At 38.0% G+C, this 21,270-nt stretch overlaps 1 protein-coding gene across 4 annotated transcripts in view; it reads right to left on the bottom strand.

The window, feature by feature from the left end:
- Positions 1–1,762: 1,762 nt before the first annotated feature.
- ELMOD1 (ELMO domain containing 1) overlaps positions 1,763–21,270 on the bottom strand; it is a 63,029-nt gene continuing 43,521 nt past the window's right edge. For 3 of the 4 annotated variants that reach the window (XM_046684497.1, XM_046684498.1, XM_046684499.1), the window contains 6 exons: positions 20,757–20,890; positions 17,623–17,691; positions 17,091–17,114; positions 13,593–13,643; positions 12,054–12,187; positions 1,763–3,158 (listed from right to left, as the gene is read on the bottom strand). In XM_046684497.1, coding sequence (XP_046540453.1) covers positions 2,986–3,158; positions 12,054–12,187; positions 13,593–13,643; positions 17,091–17,114; positions 17,623–17,691; positions 20,757–20,890 — 585 coding nt within the window. In that variant the 3' untranslated portion in view covers positions 1,763–2,985. The remainder of the gene's footprint in view (positions 3,159–12,053; positions 12,188–13,592; positions 13,644–17,090; positions 17,115–17,622; positions 17,692–20,756; positions 20,891–21,270) is intronic. The other variant, XM_046684500.1, reaches the window with a different exon arrangement.

Below are 21,270 nucleotides of genomic sequence, written 5' to 3'. Positions count from 1 at the left end.
GAAGCATTGCTTTGATAGAGCACCTGTCACTATGGCTCAAAGTTTCTAGATGTGCTGTTGGTCCAGCAGACACTTTCCTTTTTGTCTGTCCCCTTTTTCTTCTCTCCAAATCCCATTCTGTTCCCACACACCACCAACTCTGGTCCCCTACTCATTCCCATTCAGTTTGGATCTGGCCCCATATGTTTATGGGTCAAAATAATTTGTGACCATGGAATATGATTGCTGAGTTTTAATTCCCCATTGCTGACTTGCAGTGAGCCCAGATTATTCAGCTGACCTCCCAGCACAGACCAAGCCCACACTTCTGATGGGTCTTTAAGATTTTGGGTAGTATCCTGGATATCAAACTGTCTATGTCTCTATGATGTACTTCTCCTACCAGAGGTTAGAAAGTGAAGACATTGGGTTGTGTTTGTCTAATTGAGTTGTGCGAGGACAATCCCTACATACATCTGTCTATTGGTCAACTAACATCTCATTTCCTCAAACTGTCCCAGTTTACCCTACTGTTCTAAAGAAATTAACAACATCCTCTTTCTCTCTCAAATGTGTCCTGGTTTGGAAGTTATATTGTAAGGTCATCCTATCCTTTGGGATTGGTATATATTTAAACTTCTTTTCAAATAGAAAAGATGGTGAGTTACCAGGCAAAAGATATTTTTTCAGTAGAATAACAAGAATTGTGAGAAGGAAAGTCAGAATTTTGAAGTCACAATTTTCAGAAATGATGCTTCGAAGAATTTTCTTTCTATACTGCGAACTGGGAAGTGTTTTTATCATAGCAAGTCGTGTTTTGGAAAACTTGGAAGAGGCTTGCTACATCATTTACATTTTAAGTGGTCAACCCTTGTTCAATGGAATAAGTACAAGCGAGCTAAGAATGCTCAAGGGAAAAACACACATCACACATTTTTTATGCTTTTGAAACCTTCTCCTCTTCTTTTTCTCACCTCACTTCATGTTACTGGCTAGAAGGCATCTTCCACAAAGAGGTGTGAAAGAGAAAGCTAATAATACTCTGAAGTAGAAGGAGCTGGCAGAGTCTGTTCATGCTAAAATTGTGCAGCCACGTTAAGATACAACAGAGAGAAACGACTCAAGGAGCTGGGAGGGAAAACTCCCAGCTTTGTTACCATCAACCATCGACCTGAACAGAAGAGACATGAGCTGGTGTAAATGCCACATACTATCAAGCCATGTCAGTGACACAGGACCACAGGAGACAATGCACACATGTGGCTGACAAAGTCTGTACTGCGTGTGAAATAATGCCTTCATCTATAGCAGCTGCAGCTGCGGTGGAAATTCAGGGCTCCCCAGACAGGCCTTTTACCAGGTTCACAAGTTCTTACCTACTCCAGAGGGAACATATATTCTTGTTGTTACTCACAGGATACAACACGCATTAACCCACTCCTTCCCTTCCCCATTCTAAGAAATGGACAAGGAAACCACAGGCAACTTAATGTTTCCTTGATCAGCTGCCTATCAGTAGACAAACCATGCTTCACAGGAAGGTGCAAAGAAAAGCTGGATCTTACTCTTTCATTAAAGCACCACCAGGCCTCAAGATTAGTTAAATAAAAGAAGTCCCTGAGACATGACACACTAATTTACACCTGGTTACTCTGAATGATCACGTGACTTCTATTTGGCGCCAGGTCTGTGACATTTTACTCACATATTTGCATATTCAGAAGCTGTATGAGCATAAAACTATTAAAAATGAAATCCACTATACATTACAGTAGAATGACATGTAATTTATTCATATAACCGACAGTTAGGCAGTACTGAAAATTCATTTAAATAAGCAAGTGATTACACAAATGTCTAATAATACTAAAATTGATAGTCAGAAGGTATAAAATACCATGGGTATGAAATGCCATGGTAAGTACTATTCAACAGACTACAATCATAATTCCAAACTAAATCATGGTTTTTAAAATGATTTTTAGCAGTTTTGGAATGGTTTGATTTTTCCCCCCTTCCAAGCAATTTACTTCTTCTACTGATGTAAGACAAGGTCATTATTTTCAAGAAATATTGCAGAACAACATAGCTCGGGTTTCTCTCTTGTAACGCATTTTCTTGCAAACTGTTTTTTAATATTGCCTCTTGACATAGAAAACAAACCAGTCAGCACTCGGTTCCCTAAGCTTGGATTCTTGGATCAGAACAGCGCCAGGGTGTAACTCTGAGTTCAACAAGAGGCCGGCAGTGAAAAACCTTTTGCAGCTTTTGAAATATGCATACTTCTTTTCTGAGGCTCCAAGCATCACAAACATATGTAGGGATCCAAGCCAATGAAATTATGGGAATAAAATAATTTGATAGCCAGATGACTATGACAGAATTGTAACTGGGTGTAAGTTACGATATAATTCCGCGGTACTTCAAACAAAAACAGCACCTACCTAAAATTGCTTCTTGTAAGCCTTGGTACATTTTCATGAAGCACAGCTATGTTTGCAGGAATGGTTTGGCTTATCATGTGTCTGTCTGTCTGTATTATTTTAAAGTCATACTTTATTAGAATGAGGTCCAAGCATGAACCCAGCTTGAAAAGCTAGCAGCAGTAGTCATGAAACATATCAATAAATTAAAAGGCTTTCACAGAACAAGACTCAGCTAAATCTCTGACATACAAAATACAGCTAGAGTAATACAATTCTTCAATGCTGAATTATGAGGGGGAGGAAAACAATCTAAAAAAATAGAAAACTCTCTCCATACCTGGGTGTCAAGGCAAGATGCAACACTGCATAATGCCACAATATGAGCAGTCACTGGATGACAGATTCTCCAGAAACAGTGGTATCGGGGGATCTGGTAATTATGACCAAGAGATGAAAATACTGTACCAAAAGGCATGCATACAATTACTGTGCATTCAGTGTGTGAGCTGGGATCTAAGCAGAGAACTAACACGACAATGAGGCAGTGTTCCGGGGCATCCATTAAAACCAGCGTGGGTGACTACATGTTGATTAAACCTTCCGAGGCAGCAAAGTGTGGGCACAACGCCATGTCTGGGTTCTGCAGCTGTTTTATGATCCTCTTGCGGAATTTCTCCCGCACACGATTAAATTCCATTATGTCCATGGGGTCCTCTTCAATCCAAAACTTATGAAACTCGTGCATCAAATAGCCTGTTAGAGATAAGACAGTGATAAGAGCCCTGGTGAAAAAAAAAAGTCCTTAATCACATTCAAAATCAGCCTGAATGCTGGAAGAGATGTCAGACCAAATAACAGCAACCACAGAGCTCAAAGAAAAGATCAAAATACAGCAAATATTGCTGTTAAAAATTATTCTTTAAAATCGGTGCAGTAGAAGCTACCAAGATGCAAGATTTTTGCAATTGGTCTTAGAATTACTCTCACTCTTCTCAAGCAGGAAGAAAAATCAATTCTGCCATCTCTTGAATACGAATCACTTCTGGAACATACTCTGAAAGGCTGACAGTGACTACTTCATCCTTCCCCTCCTAATTAAATTAGCATACTGGTCTGATTTTCCAAAATTACTCCACTCAGCCTTTTTTTCCTTGATATTCGATTTGAGTAAAGTTTTAAATTACCCTGACAAATCAAACAAATGCATTCTGACAACCTATTATGAGACAATAAAAAATGTAAATCAACTCTGAACAACACAGACTGGTCATTTAACTACATGAAATTGTTAATAAGCCTTCCTTGCTCTGAAACATAATTTCATATTCAAATACTTCTGTGTCTCAAAAAAATGATCCAGATTGGGAAAATTTGGGGAATAAACATGAAGTATTTGATATGAGAACCTATTCATTGTATTCTGTTTTCCCATTGTGCCCCCTCCCTCCACCACATTTAGAATTGAAATGTGAATAGCTTTTTAAAAAGAGAATAAAAGACATTTGTGTATAGTAAATCAATTGCAAGCTCAAATGTCCCCATATATATTAGAAAAAAGTATTTAAGGAAATAATCCTAGTTAAAAAAAAGAAAACCAAACATTAAACTGGCTTTTCTTTGTCTTAACATTGGAAGGCAATAGAAAATAGTTGGGAGTAAGGAGTCTGGAGCCAGAAACCTGATTTGAATCCTAGCTCTTTCAGCTTCATGGGGAAGGAGTGAGCAGCAGAGATAGTAGGAGGCATAGGAAGAGAATTTTGGAACAAACGTACTCAATTCTAATAGTAAAAAAAAAAATCAACAGCTTTTGTTTGTCTGGTAACTAGCTGCTTATGGGAAAACCTTCAGCATAGCTCCATAAAACAGATTTTTAAAAATCTTTATTCATCTCTCGCTACAATACAAAATTAGAAGTGACCTTCCCTCCCACTCCCAACACACTGCCAGAGGCTGGTCCACTTCCACAAACTCACCTCCAATTACTCATCTCATTACATTGTTAAGTATGCTTGTACATCTTTAAGTATTTGGTCTCTCTACAACTACAAGAGGAAGGGTAGTAAGGAAAGAGAGAATTTATTTTACTTTTTTGGGGGTGGTTGATGGTTCCATTTCTTTTAGGACTAGACTGTCTTTGGACCCTCCACACACAGTAACTGATGTGACTGCTTTTAACAACTCTGACGGGGACACACACCAACCCTCACCCGAATAGCTTCTGGGCTACACAAGCCAGGGCTCACTACTGCTGTCATGGAACCTGACGACCTCAGAGAAGCCCCAGACCAGAGCATCAGCGACCCCAGGAGCCATCCCATCTGTCTCTGCTCTATTCTGTACTTGGATTCCCCAAGGTGGCATCCAGCCTTGAACTCTTCTGGTAAACAACACTGACATTAGCCTGTTCCAAGATGAAGAACCTGATTCTTAAAAGGTTCTTCATCACACGGGGCCAAAATATGTTGCCCTGTATTTCTCGGAACAAATTCAATCCTTCTCCAACTCAAATATTTGAAGTGCCCTTCATGCACTGGGTGTCTCTCTTTTCCAAGTTAAGCATCCCTATTTCTCTTCACCATTTCTTGCATGCCATAACTTGGAGCTGTTTATCATCCTGGTCATTTCAGTGAAACGCTAACAGAAACTTGTTTCCTCTACTCTCAGTATCTTATTCAACCCAAAGAATTCAACCATCCATCCATCTAGTGACTGGGCAAACTCCTAAGGTACCCAAAGAATGGTATGGGGAACTCTCTAAAAACACAGACCCTTGCAGATTCAACCAGATATCGCAGTCAGTAAGAGGAACCTTACATCACTAAGTTTGTGATGGCCTTTGGTCTAGACGATGGTCTCTAGGAGATGCTCTCTTTTTAAGTTCCCTTGACTTCTTTCTAAATATTGTAATTTTTATGGTTCTAAATGAAATCTATGATCATTTATAATTTCTTCTTCCCTTGCTGTATAAAATACACACATAATTTTCCTGACTTGGCCTCTGAGCTTAAATAAACACAACTGAGCTGTTCATATCTAGAGTCAAGTTTCCTATTCTATGAATTAAAATAATCCATGATGAATGAAAAGCATCTCATTAGTATCTCATGAACGACAAAGTCTTTACTCCTATTGACAGTAATAAATAGGAACTGTAAAAAAAACAATCTTTTAATGAAGAATTCATTTTTCCACAATGTAGATAAAAATATTCACTCTTCTACAACATGCAGGTATATTGGCAACTCACTCCAAAGGTGATCGAGTATAGCAGAATTTTAGGAGAATGCAGATCCATTTGGTTTCCCCATTTTTCTACCTTACATGCAATTATAGAAAAACATTTTGAAAGGTTTAAAAGACAGGCTAGGATAAGAGTAGAGGTGGGGGTGGTTCATCTTCTCAACCATTCTCAGGATCCTTCCTCTTAAGGCTATAGCAGTCAAGCTGTAAAGACTTGAGACTCTCTTTCTTTATCCCATCAGGAAAATAGAGACTGCATAACGTGATTTTAATCAAAATGCAGAAGTAGTTGCTTGGCTTCCAGGGTGCATATTATAATTATAAAACTCCACTCATTTATGTAACATTACAGAGTGTTCAAAAATCCATTTGGTCAATTGGTCAATTGGCCCACCTACCAATTAACAATATGCAACAGATACAAAAGAAGGTAGAGTTCCTATGCTCCTCAATTCTTGGTCTCTCAGTGACAGGGACCCAGGTAGATGATTTCAGATGATGATTTCTTAGCTAAGGAAGCCAATAAAATGGCATGGAAAGTAGAGGAAGGAAACAGTGGCCAGGCTATTGCTTACAATCTCTTATTTAATTCTTATAACAGCTTTGTGGAGTAGGTAATGCAGATATATCTTCATTTTACAGTTGAGAACAGTGGGCTTAGAAAAGATACTTGAATGGTTTACAGTTGCACAATTACAGCTTGAAGCTGGAAGCCAGGACCTGAAATCAGCTGACTTCCCACCGTACTAGCAGTCTTTTCCAGTGTAGTCTCTTCCTCGGGCTCTTCCTACTGAATAGTTCCTTCTTTTGAAGGTCAAAGTAAAGATAATTCTTTCTCCTCTTCTGGCCATTGTGCTTTCCTTCTGCTCACTACACCTAACCTTACTTCATTTCAATGGAGCTGTATGTTGAGTGGAGCTTTAAATTGAATGCAATTTTTGTAGCAGTGCAGTGTTCACTGAATAATACTGTGAAGTCAGAATGATGCGGCTATTATATTCTTTCACCTAGATGAAATACCTGCTTTGAATACTAATTTGGCTTTCCAGTCCAAGCCTGCAGCATATTTGCTGTTGCTTGAATGTGTCTTGGTTTTGCTTCATTGCATTCAGTTAGTAGACAGTAGAGACATATGCAAGGACACAGGTAATTGCAAGAATATTACAGAGGAGAAGCGAGGAACTGATCATGTCCGATGGAGGAACAAGGAATTCAGAGCACAGTTTGCTTCCTCTAGAGAGGGCTGAGACCCTCTGCCTACACCCCAATCCATAGTGGGATTGCTGCTGTGTCTAAAACCTGGTGAGAGCCTTGAGAAAGAAATAATCCTATTGCATGCTTTCTCACCAGAGCTAGGGTTCTCTTGGAAGCATATCAATTCAGGCCAAGGCTAAATTTTTCCAGAGAAACTAGACTCCTTTTCTCTGGCAAAGGACATCATCCAATATTTTAGCCTCCCATCCATCATCCATCCATCCATCCATCCATCCATCCATCCATCCAACAAATAGTTACTGAGCACCTTCTCTGTACCAGGCTCTGTGCTGAGTATACAGCAGGGGACAAAACAAACATTCCTGTCCTTAAACGTCAATTCCTATGATTCTAACTTTGATTCTCTCTTGCAAGAGCTCCCCCACTGTGTGGCCCTGCATTCTCCTCATGCTGAAGAATCCCAAATCTGCCCTTGCAATTCTTCAGACCACCAGAATTTTACATTAGAATGCCCACTATTCATCTCCTTGTGGGTTTCTTTAAAAGAACTCACTCCTAGCATGCTTAAAACTAAACTCATTCTATTTTCCCTCAAAACTGCTTCCCTGGCTTCCCTAAGGAGCATGGTATATACATAGAAATAGGGTAAGTACAAGGGGCAGGAGACAGAGCAAGGGGTTTTATTTATCTACATGCTTATGTTCTTGCAAATGGCTGACGAAGCTCTTCAAGATATGCACCCCCATCCCCACCCCTGCTTTTCCTACTGTCATCTCTAGTCACCCCTCTTCTCAGACCCTCTGCTCTGTTCCTTGAATTCACCATGCTCTGCGTCTTGTGCCTTTGCCCACGCCACTCCCTCCCTCTGTCTAGACCACTCGCCCATGGCTGCTCTATTGCCCTCTATTCACCCTTTAGGTCTCGTGGAAAAGGGCATTTGCTTGGGAAGTTTTCCCCAACTCTCAGACCAAGTGAGCTATGCCAGTCATAGGCCTTTTCCATTTTTAAAAACAATATCTTTATTCCTCAATCACAATTCCTCAATTCTTCCCACCACATTCTCATTATTTGTTTAGATGTCTGCTTTCCTCAGCACAGAACGTAATCTGTAGTAAAACTTCAATAATATTTGTCAGAAATGGTCAGAGTTGTTAAAAGAGTAAATATAATCATCTAGTTGTCAAAGTAGGAGCAGTAATCACATATTGAAGGGACTTTCATTTTCCATTAATAAGTCATAAGGTGTATATATTTTAAAATTTGCTTTTTATTTTTACCTAATTTATACACACACATAATTTAGAGACAAAGAGTTTAACAAGGCTTGTTACAAAAAGCAAACAAAAACCCAGCAGCAACCCCTGCCCTAATTCCTGCTTCCCTGAAGCAACATTTCAACTCTTTCAGCTGAAGCTTTTGATTATTGACCTGCATAGCTCTAACTAACAGACTTTCCATTGCTTGCTTTTTTTCACTTCCCTCAATAGAAGATGAAGATTTGGCTCCCTTTCACTCATTCCAATCACATTATCACATATTTTCTAAAAATTTTCTTTATCTACTTTTATTAACTGCCCTCTTTTTATTTGCTTAGTTTCTACTTATTTAATTTAACTCTAAACTATTCTCTAAGTATGCCAATGTGTTCAACATGGTAGATATTCCATCAATGTCACATTCTTCAAACAGTCTCTCCCAGAGCACTCTGACCTGCTAAAATCTGGGTTTATTTCTCTTGGCCTATTGCATAGATATCATCCTGGGCTTTCCCTTCACCTTCATCCTGAAGATTCTCTTCTCTTCTCTCCTGTAATAGATTTCCTGCTTTCTGGACTCCATTTATTCCTTTTAGGATTACTCTCTTATTTTGTGGAAATGCATCCTTTAGGAACCTTCCTGATAAAGGTACAAGGAGGTTAAATATTTAAGACCTTGCATGTAAGTCTTCATTCTATTCCCACATTTAACAGGTAAATTAGACTGAGTAGAGAATTCTAAATTAGAAATCATATTCCCTTAGATTTTAAAAAACATTCTCTTAAATTTTTGAAGGCATTATTCTACTGTCTTCTAGAATACAATTTTGCTGCTGAGAAGTTCAATGTCATCTTAACTCCCACATCTTTACGTGAAAGCTTTGGAGGTTTTTAGAATCATCTCTTTCCTGTGTCATAAAATTTCATGATGATGTAGACCTTGGTGTGAATCTATTTTAATCTATTATGCTGGTGCTTACTAGTTTAAATATGAAAACTCATTCTTCAGTTCTGAATATTTTTCTTGATTTATTTCTTTGATTCTCTCCCCTTAGTTTCACTGTTCTTTTTCTGGTACTCCTATTATTCAGATATAAGATGACTTTCTAGATTGGTCCTTTAATTTCTCAACCTTTATTTTCTATTTTTCATCTATACTTTTTGTTCTACTTTCTGGGAGAGTTTTCAGCTTTATCTTCTAATCTGTCTTAGAGATTTCTTTTCTGTTATCTGATTTTTAATTTCTAAGAGCACTCTTCTGTTCTCTGAATGCTCTTTCGATGGCACCTTGCTCTCGTTTCATAGTTGCAATTTCTTTTGTCTTTGGAGATATTAATGACACATATTTTTAAAGTTTTCTTCTCCCTGCATAGTTTCTATTTCCTCTTCTAGTGGCTTTATTCTGCTTGTTTTAGACTCTTGCTTGAGGCTTTCATGCTTTAGGCTTTTCTTACTGTTCTTGTTATCTAGTGCTGCTTAAGAAGTTATTCTAAAATCCAGTGGCTTAAAACAACTATTTTAATATACTCATGAATTCAGTGGGTTAGGAATTCAGAAAGGGCATTGGGTGGATGGTTCACAATGTCTGGGGTCTCAACTGGGAAGACCTGAAGTTTGGGGTGACTTGACAGCTGCTGGCAGGAATCATTTGGAGGCATCTTCACTCACATGTTTGATGGTAGATACTAGCTGTTGGGTCCTCATCTAAAGCTGTCAGTCAGGTCACCTACATATGGCTGCTGCATGTGTCCTGGACTTCCTCACAACACGGAGACATCAGATCCCTTACATGTGGCTCATGCTTCCAAAGGCAGCTCAGTCCCAGAGAACCAGGCAAACGCCTTTTCTGATCTAGCCTTGGAAGTCACGTAGTGTCAATTCTGCTATACTCTATTGGTCAACTAACCAGCCAGCCCGGATTCAAGCAGTGAGAGGGACAAATAAACCTTACCTCTCAGTGGGAGGAGTGTCAAAAAATTTGAGGACATGTGTTTAACCATCACACTCAGACATCTGATAATCCTTGGTTGTCTCTGAATATTTTCACAGTTGAACTGAACAGCCAGTTGGACTAAGAGCTGATTGAAAGCTCTGAGCATTTAGACAGGGCTTGTTTACTGGGAGCATGACTATAGAGTGATATGGCTGGGCTGTTTCACTGGGGAGCTCCAGAGGTCAACATCTTGAGCTCTTTTCTCTTGGCCTGCTCAGATTCCCCAGAGAAGAGAAGGCCCTGTCAATCTCTTGACTGGCTGCCAAAGTTACAGGAACTGGGTGGGAGAAGGAGTCTGGGCGTCTCAGCTTTCACAACACTTTCGGTATGGTTTGCTGTTAACTGTACCTGATTCTCATCAGACTAGAGATCCTTTATTTGTCTCTCCCTGGAGAATAATCCACCAGCTTCTGCTGGGGAAGGGGAAAGGGAGGAGGTTTGGGTCTCTAAGAGCTTCTCATCATACTTTCAAGCAACCTCGCTGTTTTTGGTCCTACCTTCACCCCCATTTCCAGAGATACCTAATGCTGCCAATTCTTGAACCTTCTGGGGAGTCCTATGGAATAAATTAAGTTGCTTCTTAACTTTCCACACTACCTGTTTGGGATTTGCTCTCTCAGGACTACTAAATCAGTTACTACCTAATCTGTTTCTCTGCTTTCAAAATAAGGTTTTTCTTGCCTTGTTTCTGATTTTTCCTGTCCTTGTGGATTTATGTTTTCTTTGAAAAATTCCTTTATATTAACTTTAATGAAGTTTCAGAAGGGAGCATAACGCATGCTCTCTTTAACCAGAAGTCCTGATTAATCAGATACAAAAGAAGACAAGACCCTAGATAATATAATCACTATTAATTTAGGAACTTAGATAAAATAAATTGCTATTAACTCGTGATGTTATCACATTTTAAAAATGAACTGGAGAACAGTACTGCCCTGTGGTGGATTTGAGGTGAAACAACTGTGTCTCAACCATACTTAGAAAGAGTGGCAGAACTGTTTAGCAAATTATCAGCAAAAAAAATCTGAAAGAGAAGGAGAAGAAAAACTGAAATTTTCTTGCTAAGAAAGCCTAGGTCCAAGGCCCTCAGGGTGGCAGGCATGGTTTAAGTGACGTTTCTCCTTTAATTTGCCTAGGTTGCTGGACAACTTGGTGGACTAGCTTTCCGTTTCCTCCAAACCAGGTTGCGTCAGGCCCACAGGATCATAATGACATACAGCTGGATTTTAGGATTCTGCCTCCAGGAATGGAGACTAGCAGCCCAGGGCTCTACCAAACAGTCTCAGTCTTTATCTTCTGAAACCTCAGCACAGCTGCAGCCCCGAAGGATACCCCTCAGTCAAGCACAACGTAAGGCTCTGGTTCAAAGCCACCAATACTTCCCTCTACTAGCACCTACTCTTAGAGGGTAGCAATGGTAGTGTTAGTAGTAAAAGTAATACCAATGACAAATCTACCACCATCAGTATCACCCACTAAACCAACACCTTTTCTTTCTAATATTCACTGAGCACTAACTACGGGGCCGGCTTATAACAACTTTTGATCTATCATTTCATTCTATCTTCATAGCACCTCTATAAGGAAAGGATTCCTTTTATAGATGAGATAACTGAGGCTTAGTGAGATCTCAGGCTGTCTTGAGAGCCTGCATTAAGTGCTATGCCATGCTGGGTCAAAGGGAGAGAGAGACACCCATAATGTCTTTAAATCAGACCAGAAGTGATTCATTGGCTATTATGCAAGGGCTGGGAAAGAGGAAAAATCCACCATGCCTGAAAATATAAGTGTGGGTTTTTTAATGAGAAAACCAACAAACAATCTAAACTGAAGGAAGAAGTTCAAAGGCCCCAGAGCAGGCAAATCACAGGGATCTCTCAGCTTTGATCCTGGTTGAGTGTTCTATAGAAACCTACATTGATAATTAAGCAACAGGACACTTACAGAATGTTTGTTGGAAGTGAGACAATGTTGGAGCTTCTGGGGCGATGTTGTAGAAATGAGTTTTTAGAGCTCCACTCACCAGTAGATTATATGCCAGATCAGTTATATTGATGCCCACAATTGCAAATGAGTACCTGTAAAGCATAAACCACAAAACCAACTGTGTGTCACATATGGGAAAGAAGCATTTAAAAATATGATAATCTGATTATTAAATTACTATTAAATTATTAGAATGGCAGGTTACCCTTCCCTCTCGATCAAAACCCTGAATTTTGTAATTTACCAGAAAATTTGAGTAATATGTACCAAGAGAATTGAGAGTTCATATGCTTTGACTTGGTAATTCCATTCCCAAATATATGAGAGAAAAAAATCAGAAAGTGACAAAGCTTTATATGCAAGGATATTCACTGCAGCATTATTTATGATGGCAATGGCATGGAAACTATTAAAATATTCTAAAAAAATGATTGGTGAAATAAATGATGGTAATCTCATGTAACATACTATAGCCAATAAAAACTATATTTCTAGAGATTATTTAAGCAGGATATAAAACATGTAGAGAATAGGCCAAGTTTTATTATATACACACAAACGTGCACAGAAAACAGGCTAAAATGAAATGCTACAAAATACTAATATTTGTGTGTTAGAGTAGTAAGATTGGGGTGATTTTTTTTTTCTATTTACTTTCCTATATTTTCTTTTTTTTTTTTAAAGATTGGTACCTGAGCTAACAACCGTTGCCAATCATTTTTTTTTTTTGTCTGTTTTTTCTCCCCAAATGCCCCCAGTACATAGCTGTCTATTTCAGTTGTGGTTCCTTCTAGTTTTGGCATGTGGGATGCCATCTCAGCATGGCCTAATGAGCGGTGCCATGTCTGTGCCCAGGATCCAAACCAGTGAAACCCTGGGCCGCTGAAGCAGAGCGCACTTAACCACTCAGCCATGGGGCCGGCCCCTACTTTCCTATATTTTCTAAATGTTCTATGACAAATTATATAATACTCTTAAAATTAGGAAGCACTTAAATAAGTATCTTAACACTCAAGGTACATTTTCTAGTCCTTTTTCTACATATCTGTCAAAAATGAAATGGAACTGAGTTCTTAAGTCCTCTCTGGTAATATAAATCCAACACATTAAAAAAAAGTTCTCTTTTCAGAAATATTTTTGGATGAAATGGGGAATTATAAAAAAAAACTTCTAAAGTAAGTTTTTATCTGATACTTGATAGAAATTCTTAAAAGAAAATTACCAAATATACTTCTAAATGATAATTTCTGAAAATCATTTCTATATAGTTTATTTTCTAAACCTTGTCAGTTGGTCACAGGCAATGTAGTATCATGTAATCATATAAATAAAGCCAAAAACATATAAGCAGGTCCTTTTAAAAATTCAACTGGATTGTATATTTCCATCAGGACAAGTGGGTCCTCATCCTTGTCATCTTTCACAGTGCCCTTAGGACATTTTTGCTCTGCTTCTGGTTCAGACTGACACCCTTCATATACGAAATCCCCAACTCACCCAATTGCTTTATCCATCCTTTTCTTCTCCCAGTCTGCTTTGCTGAATTTGCTGAATGGATGAATGAACAAATAAATAAATATGATTTAATTTCTAATTGGTACTTGTTCCCTTAATGTTTACGTTAAAACAGTCAACTAGATGCAGAGATCTGTAACTTGGTTATCAAAACTAATCAACTTCAATGTCATCTATTAAAAAGCCACAATACAATTTATATGGAGCTCAGGAATGGAATTATTTAAAGCCATGCTACTTATCCTGTATTCACTTTAGTACAGTAGTGGGAGACAGCCCTAAAGGCCAATATTAAAATACTCTTTCACACTATCAGTAATTATCAAACACAACACTTCCTCCATGAAACCTCGCCTGGCCTCTCTCTCTCCTCTAACTAGATGCTACCTCCCGCTCTCATGATTTCCCATTGCACCTCATTTGGTTTATCTCAGGGTATTTATCCTACTCAGCCCTATTTGCAATGTCTGGCACACAGTAGATGCCAAGTAAACGTTTATAGATTCAGTTAGTGAAAGACAGAAAGAAAGGAAGGAAGGAGGGAGAGGAGGAAAGAAGAAAGGGAAGGAGGATATCTAGGTTTTAAAAATTCCAACAAGTGCTATGGCATTTCCTCCAGCTAAGCTAAGACAGCTAAAACATAGCAGTTCCATTTTAATCCACTTCAGAATTTGAGCTTCTGAATAAGACTGTTTGAAGAGAGCATTCTGTCACAGAAGCACTTGGAAAATACTGCCTTGCCTTTCATTACTTTGTGCACTTGTTTATCCCCCCCATTCTCACCCCCTCCATGCTGCCAATGTCTTATAGGCAGGAGCCATGCTCCACACTTCTTTGTGGCTAATGTAACTTTCATTCGTTGTTTTACACTAAAAAATGTGATTAGCATTTAAACTAAATAAAATTTTAAAACTAGAGTTGTTATGAACATTTAGTTTTCATCTAAGTAGGAGAAGAGAGAGTTCTCATAATACACTGCAAACACTACATTAAAAGATACATGTAATACACACAGCGCAAGACCACAAAAACATGATGAGAAATATATGTACTTTCTACTCAGTACATGACTCATTATAATTCAAAGTAACTGCCTTTACTTTAGTTCATGTTAAAATATGCCACCTCTTTCATTTGTTTGTTTTTGGTGAAGAAGATTGGCCCTGAGTTAACATCTATTGCCAATCCTCCCCTTTTTGCTTGAGGAAGATTGTTTGGTGAGTTAACATCTGTGCCAACCTTCCTCTATTTTGTATGTGGGACACTGCCACAGCATGGCTTGATGACCAGTGTGTAGATCCACACCTGGGATCTGAACCCATGAACTCCGCCAAAGCAGAGTGTGTGAACTTGACCACTACACCACCAGGCCGGCCCAGTCACCTCTTTTTAAAGTGTAACTGCCAACTAACCAACCAACCAGCCAAAGAGGCATCAGGAGATTTTTATCTAAAAAGACTTATAACCAAACTAAAATGAGTTAGGCATGAAATTTAGGAAAGTTTATGTAAATGAATTTATAAGCACCTATTTGTTTTTTTTTTAAAGATTTTATTTTTCCTTTTTCTCCCCAAAGCCCCCCAGTATATAGCTGTATATTCTTCATTGTGGGTCCTTCTAGTTGTGGCATGTGGGACGCTGCCTCAGCGTGGTTTGAGGAGCAGTGCCATGTCCGCGCCCAGGATTCGAACCAACGAAACACTGGGCCGCCTGCAGCGGAGCACGTGAACTTAACCACTTGGCCACGGGGCCAGCCCCATAAGCACCTATTTTCTCTTCAACAAATCATAAATATATAGTGTCTCTGTATTTGTTAAGTGAAATCTCTATCTGCATTGGAAATATAAGAAAAGGCCAAAAGACCTCCACTCATGTGATTACTTATAGGATATCCTGGCCCAAAGAGAAGGAATCCCTCCCTTCAGGAAACACACACACACACAACAAAAAAACAAACAAAAACTTAATAGTCAAAATTTTCCTCTTAAACTTCAATCTACTTTTATCCCTCAAGTTACTTCAGGACTCAATGGATGGATGTTCACAAGAGCAATCACATATGCTTGCTGAAGAATAGACAGGAAAGAACTTTCTTTACTATATATTGGCTTCTCCGTGTTGAACCCCTGAAATATTCAGGGCCTGACAGAAACTACGTTGATATGGCAATCAGTCAACATACACTTCTTTCAGACAATGATGAAGGACAGTAGCATTTTCAAAACATTTTGATTTGTATTCAGAGACATTTACCATGAATTTGAAGTGATGAGTACTTGAACTTCATCTAGTCAATTTTATTGTAGCTTGAGGGACAAAGCCTGGTAGTTTTATCTACATGTCTACACACACACAAACACACACACACACACACAAATGCTAGGCTCTCCTTAAATAAGAACAATCACACAAACCCTGAAATACCTCCTCTCTGATAGCTGACACAGGAGATAAAACTATAAAGCCTTTTTTGGAGAACGGCTCATAGACAAAATTAACCTCCCTCCAATGGTCAATCAAAAAATATTTGAAGTTTATTGTCACTTCCCGAGGACCATGGAGGATTCCTGTCCTCTGGCTGGTGCTCCTCCAGGAAATGCCACTTGTCAGTGCACACAGACGACTCAGCCAATTTTAGAGGGATTATGTTACAGAAATATGCAATTCAGAAAATGTAGTTAATAAATAAAATAAATTAAAAAAATTAAAATTGATTTTAACCATGTAATATGTCAAGAAAGAGCTAAATGGTCTTAATGTTTTTCAAAAAGTAAATAAAAGGTAAAGAAAATGAAAATTTAATCTTATAAAAGATTACAAATACAAATTTGGGACATACAGTATGATTTAATGAACCTTAGCCAATAGCAGCTAGAATAAGTAAAATAGCAAGGTGGGAGAGGGGCCCCAAAGTCAACCTGTTTCTGAATTTCAACAACAGTGTATGAAATTTTGGACTTATTTAGCAAACATGAGTGCTAACAAGGAACTTGCTATGCTGAGGAGAAAAAAGTGAGACAAAACCACGACTGCAAATAGTAGAACTCCTTATAATAAGAGTAAAGTATATATAAATAATAACTACTATTTATAATAATAAAATTAGAAATATACTAATAGAAGAGCAAATTTGCTCTGTGCAACAAATTTCCCAAATAAAATGTCCCTCTCTGGCGAGTAGGTGGGGTCACAGCACGCGTGATGAGGGATCAGCCTTTAGGTGAAGTGTTCAAAATGTGTCTCCAACCAGCATAGTTAAGGCTGTAGAAAGACTCTGACATTTTCTATCAGGTTGGTCTAATCTGATTTTTCCTTCACTAAAACACAGCCCAAATATAATAAAACTATATCATATAAAAAGTTGGGAAATGTTGCTTTTTGAAATTTTTTCATGAATTTATATTTCTTTAAAAATTTTTACTCACACTTATTCTAAAATAAAATAAAAGTAACAAAACACAAAAGCAAAGAAAAGAATACCTTATTTCCTCTTTAGTGATATCCCTTCATGTAATCAGTTAAAGAAAAAAAAATTAGAAAGGTAAATGAAAGTGCAAATAATTCAGAATCTAAAATTTTACAAAAAGCAAATCAAAAAACCCACCTCAGCAATTCCAGACTTTCTCAGTTGGCCCCTGACATCATGACTTCCATTCTCCCCTCTATTCCCCCATCATGCTCCCTTGTCTCTGAACTCTTTCTCCCAGACTCTGCTTCCTCTTTCTTCCAGGTCCACATCCTTAATCTTCCAGGACCCCAGTGATGTTATTAGTGCCTTTAAATACATATGTCACTTGAATGGTGCCACTTCACATCCTAAATCCCGAAATAAGAACTGGAAGTTTTAACTTCCCTGTTCAGCATTTGTCAAAATGGCGCATGTGAAAGAGCTTTCAGTCTCACCTCAGCTGGGCTGACTCTCCTGAGAATCACATCAGTATATCCACTAGGAGACGAAGTTAATTCTACCTAATCCATAAAGCCTAATGCATCTTTTATTTCCAACAATTACCTGCACTTGGGATGAAGAGAGTCAGAGAGGACCTGCTGAGCTGCCGCCGCGTCCCTTTCAGCAAAATACCTGTGGTTGGAGGGAAAGAAAACCGTAAGTCCACACCTGTGGATTACATTCATTTTAATCCAATCTCAGGCCACTTTGCATTCAGAGATGGACATCAGCAGAAGATCATCGCTTGTTTCAGCTCCTCCAGAGAATGAAAAGCTTTTCATAATAGAATTTTCCAAATATACTGACAGAATAATAGAGTAGTTGTAAAACTCACACAGATTTAGGAATGAGTCCGGTAGGTTTGAAACTTAGTTATGAACTTTACCATCCCCAGAGAGCTAAGAATATTCTTCTTAAGGAGGGATAGAAGTCAGACAGAGAAAGATAAATACTGTATGATTTCACTCATATGTGGAAGATAAACACATAGATAAGGAGAACAGGTTAGTGGTTGCCAGAGGGGAAGGGGGTGGGGGGAGGGTGGATGGGGTAAAGGGGCACATATGTATGGTGACAGATAAAAACTAGACTATTGGTGGTGAGCACAATGCAGTCTATACAGAAACTGAAATATAATAATGTACATCTGAAATTACACAATGTTATAAGCCAATATGACCTCAATAAAATTAAAAAAAAAAAAAAGAAGGGATATAGATGGGGGGCAGGATGAGGCCCCTCAGAAGGCAGAAGCCTGGATGAAAGGGACATGGTGAGGGGCTGTGACAGCCAAAGTTGGAGAGAGAGAAAGAGATTAGAGGAAGAGAGAGAGGATGCGTTTCAAATGCATTTTTCTTGGAGCATATACATGCAGTATTTGAATTCTGGATGAACGGAAAATATCTTATAGAGCTTAGGGATGTTAAAAATAAAATTCTGTTCTGGGGAGAAAGGCACAGTGAAGCTTCCTAATAAACACAAAAAGCTTACATACTCTCAAAAACACATCATAAAAAGTGCTTCATAAAGAATTATAAAGTAAAATTATAGCATATATTACTTAACTTGATGTATATAAATTTCTTGCATAAATCTAAACCATAAACAAGCTCTTGAATTTTCTCTCAGAAAATCTCAAACCAAAGTCAGCAATTTGAACACATATGTCCATGATTATTAATAAAATTGAGTCTATTTTCATACTGCTGTTGGTCATCCTGGTTTCGTCTTTTATATCTTGTCTGTTCAAATTTCTTGGTCCAGTGTATCTAAAAATGTCTCAAATAAATGAGATAAATAACCAGATAGAGAATAATATCCTGGATATGGATCCTTTATCATTTATATTAGTGCCAGTCTTGGCTTATCTTTTCACTTTGTTTATGGTGGCTTATCCTACAAAAGTTTTCTATTTTAATGTGTGAAATTTATTGATTTTTCTAGTTTATGCTTTTTTTGGTCTGTCTTTAAGAGAGACCTCTTTACACACATATCTGAAAGACTGTCTCCTAAAAGTTGTAAAGACTTGTTTTTGACATTCAATTTGTGAACTGAGGTGAGGTGCAGATTTAATTTTATTTTTTTCTAAATGGAAGGCCAATTGTCCCAGTTCTACATATTCAGAAGCTCATCCTTTACCCACTTATTTGTAACACCACATCTGTTATCAAAATTTACTTTTTATTCATTCACATTACTTAATAATGTGGCATTTAAAACATTTCATAAAAGATTAAACTTCCTAAATTTAAAATAAAGGCACAGATACATGGAAAAAATGGGGTGCCATCAAAAATGACTGAGTAAGGCTTAATTTCTTTTAAAAATACACCACTATCCTCACTAATAGGATGATGTTAAAGGACATAAGAACCAACTTAAAAGGACTCCCTTTGGCTTGAAAAATAATAACTATATGTGGCTCAACTTAAGGGTGAAGAAAATAAGAAGCACAATTAGTTGAATCACAACCAGCATATAAAAACCAGTAGTTACAAATGACATTTAAAAAATACAGACATAAAGCAAAAAAAGGTTTTTTTGGTCACTAACAAGGGAACTAGGACACCAATTCCTCACTCTGAAAACTGGCAACTAAATAGAAAAATTGAGCATCTGTCCTGCCTATATTTTAGAGAAACCAAATTACCATAGTTGATGAAGGAAAATGAGACTTTACAGAATTCCAGCCAAAAGTTGTGGGAAGAATAACAGAATTAGAAGGGCACTTTTCGCATAATTAATTAATTGGCTGAATGAAGATCATAGAAGGACGAAATGATTAGATAAAAGGCTGATGGGGGATTTTGCAATGGATTTTACAGGCTGTGGACCCTCTGATCCATCTCAGCGTAGGACTGGGAGTGGGGACACCACAGGCCTCCCCCCATGATGTCAACCTGAACCTACTCAAGCCTTTCCAAATACCTCCAATTTTCAGGACATACAGGGAATGGGTACAAATGCAAACAGAAAATCCAGACCATGGGGCACTTTAGAGGACAGCTGACCTGGAATCTTGCACAGGTTAATGACACTGGGGAGGGGACAAAAGGTCACGGCAGAGGGGAGAGACACAATAACTAACTGCAACGTGTAGATCTTGTATGGAACTGAATTAGAACAAAAAAGCTATAAAAAGACATTTTTGAGAGAACTGGGAGATTTTCACATGGACTGGATATACATGACACCAAGGAATCATTGTTAATTTTGTCAGATGTGATAATGGCATTGTGGTTAATGTAAGGTAATACTGATTTTTTTTTAGAGCCACATATTGAAATATGAGGGTGAAATGACAAATAGTATAGGATTTTCATTAACACACCCGCCAAAAAAAACGAGCATTGCAGGTATTTCAAAACCTCAATAATGACTGAATCTGGGTGATCAGTATAAGGAGAGTTCTTTACAATCTTCCCTCTTTATTTGAAGAACTTGAAATTTTTCATAATAAAAAATGAAAAATAAAACCATTTTCAATTTGCTTTAAAAAATCATGATGTTTGTCAAAGAAAGGAAAGATGGTAGTAGGTTTTTAATTCTGCAAACCTGAGTTATCTCTCAGAGGACTGGTGCATTTTCTTGGAGTCCTCTGGGAAGTGGCTTTTTGACCTAATAACTCAACTTTTCCATTTCCATATGAAGAGACCAGAACGTCACTTTAATGCTCAACCATGCTTCATTTTACTTACTGCAAGTTGTACAGTCCCAGGAGTCCCATTCCTCGAAAATCTGTCTTAGGATCATCACCTTGGAAACCAATTTCACACCATTGCTTGGAAATCCGAGATTCCAAAGGAGTATTGGGCTTCAAGAATTTCCATAACTGGAGATAAGAAAGAAAATTAGCCTGTTGATATAAACACAGAAATACTCTTTCCTACTGGCTCAAAAATCTCCTCCTTTACATTATTAGAGGAGATTTGCAAAGCTGAATATATGTAAATACATTACAATTAAAGATTTGATCATCTTTCAATTATGTAAGACATCAGTTCGCAATGTATGGTCTGAAGACTCCTTGGAAGGACCCTAAGACCTTTTCTGAGGGTCTGGGAGGTAAAAACAGTTTCATAATAAAATTAAGATATTATTTGCCTTTTTATTCTCATCTTCTTGTTGAGTATATAGTGGAATTTTCTGGAGGCTGTATGACGTGATGATGTCATCACTCTGAAGGTAATGGACTATGCACTATTTTGGTGT

This window comes from Equus quagga, chromosome 14, assembly GCF_021613505.1.
Source record: "Equus quagga isolate Etosha38 chromosome 14, UCLA_HA_Equagga_1.0, whole genome shotgun sequence".
NCBI lineage: Eukaryota > Metazoa > Chordata > Mammalia > Perissodactyla > Equidae > Equus > Equus quagga.
This window is presented reverse-complemented; position numbering and strand designations above follow the sequence as displayed.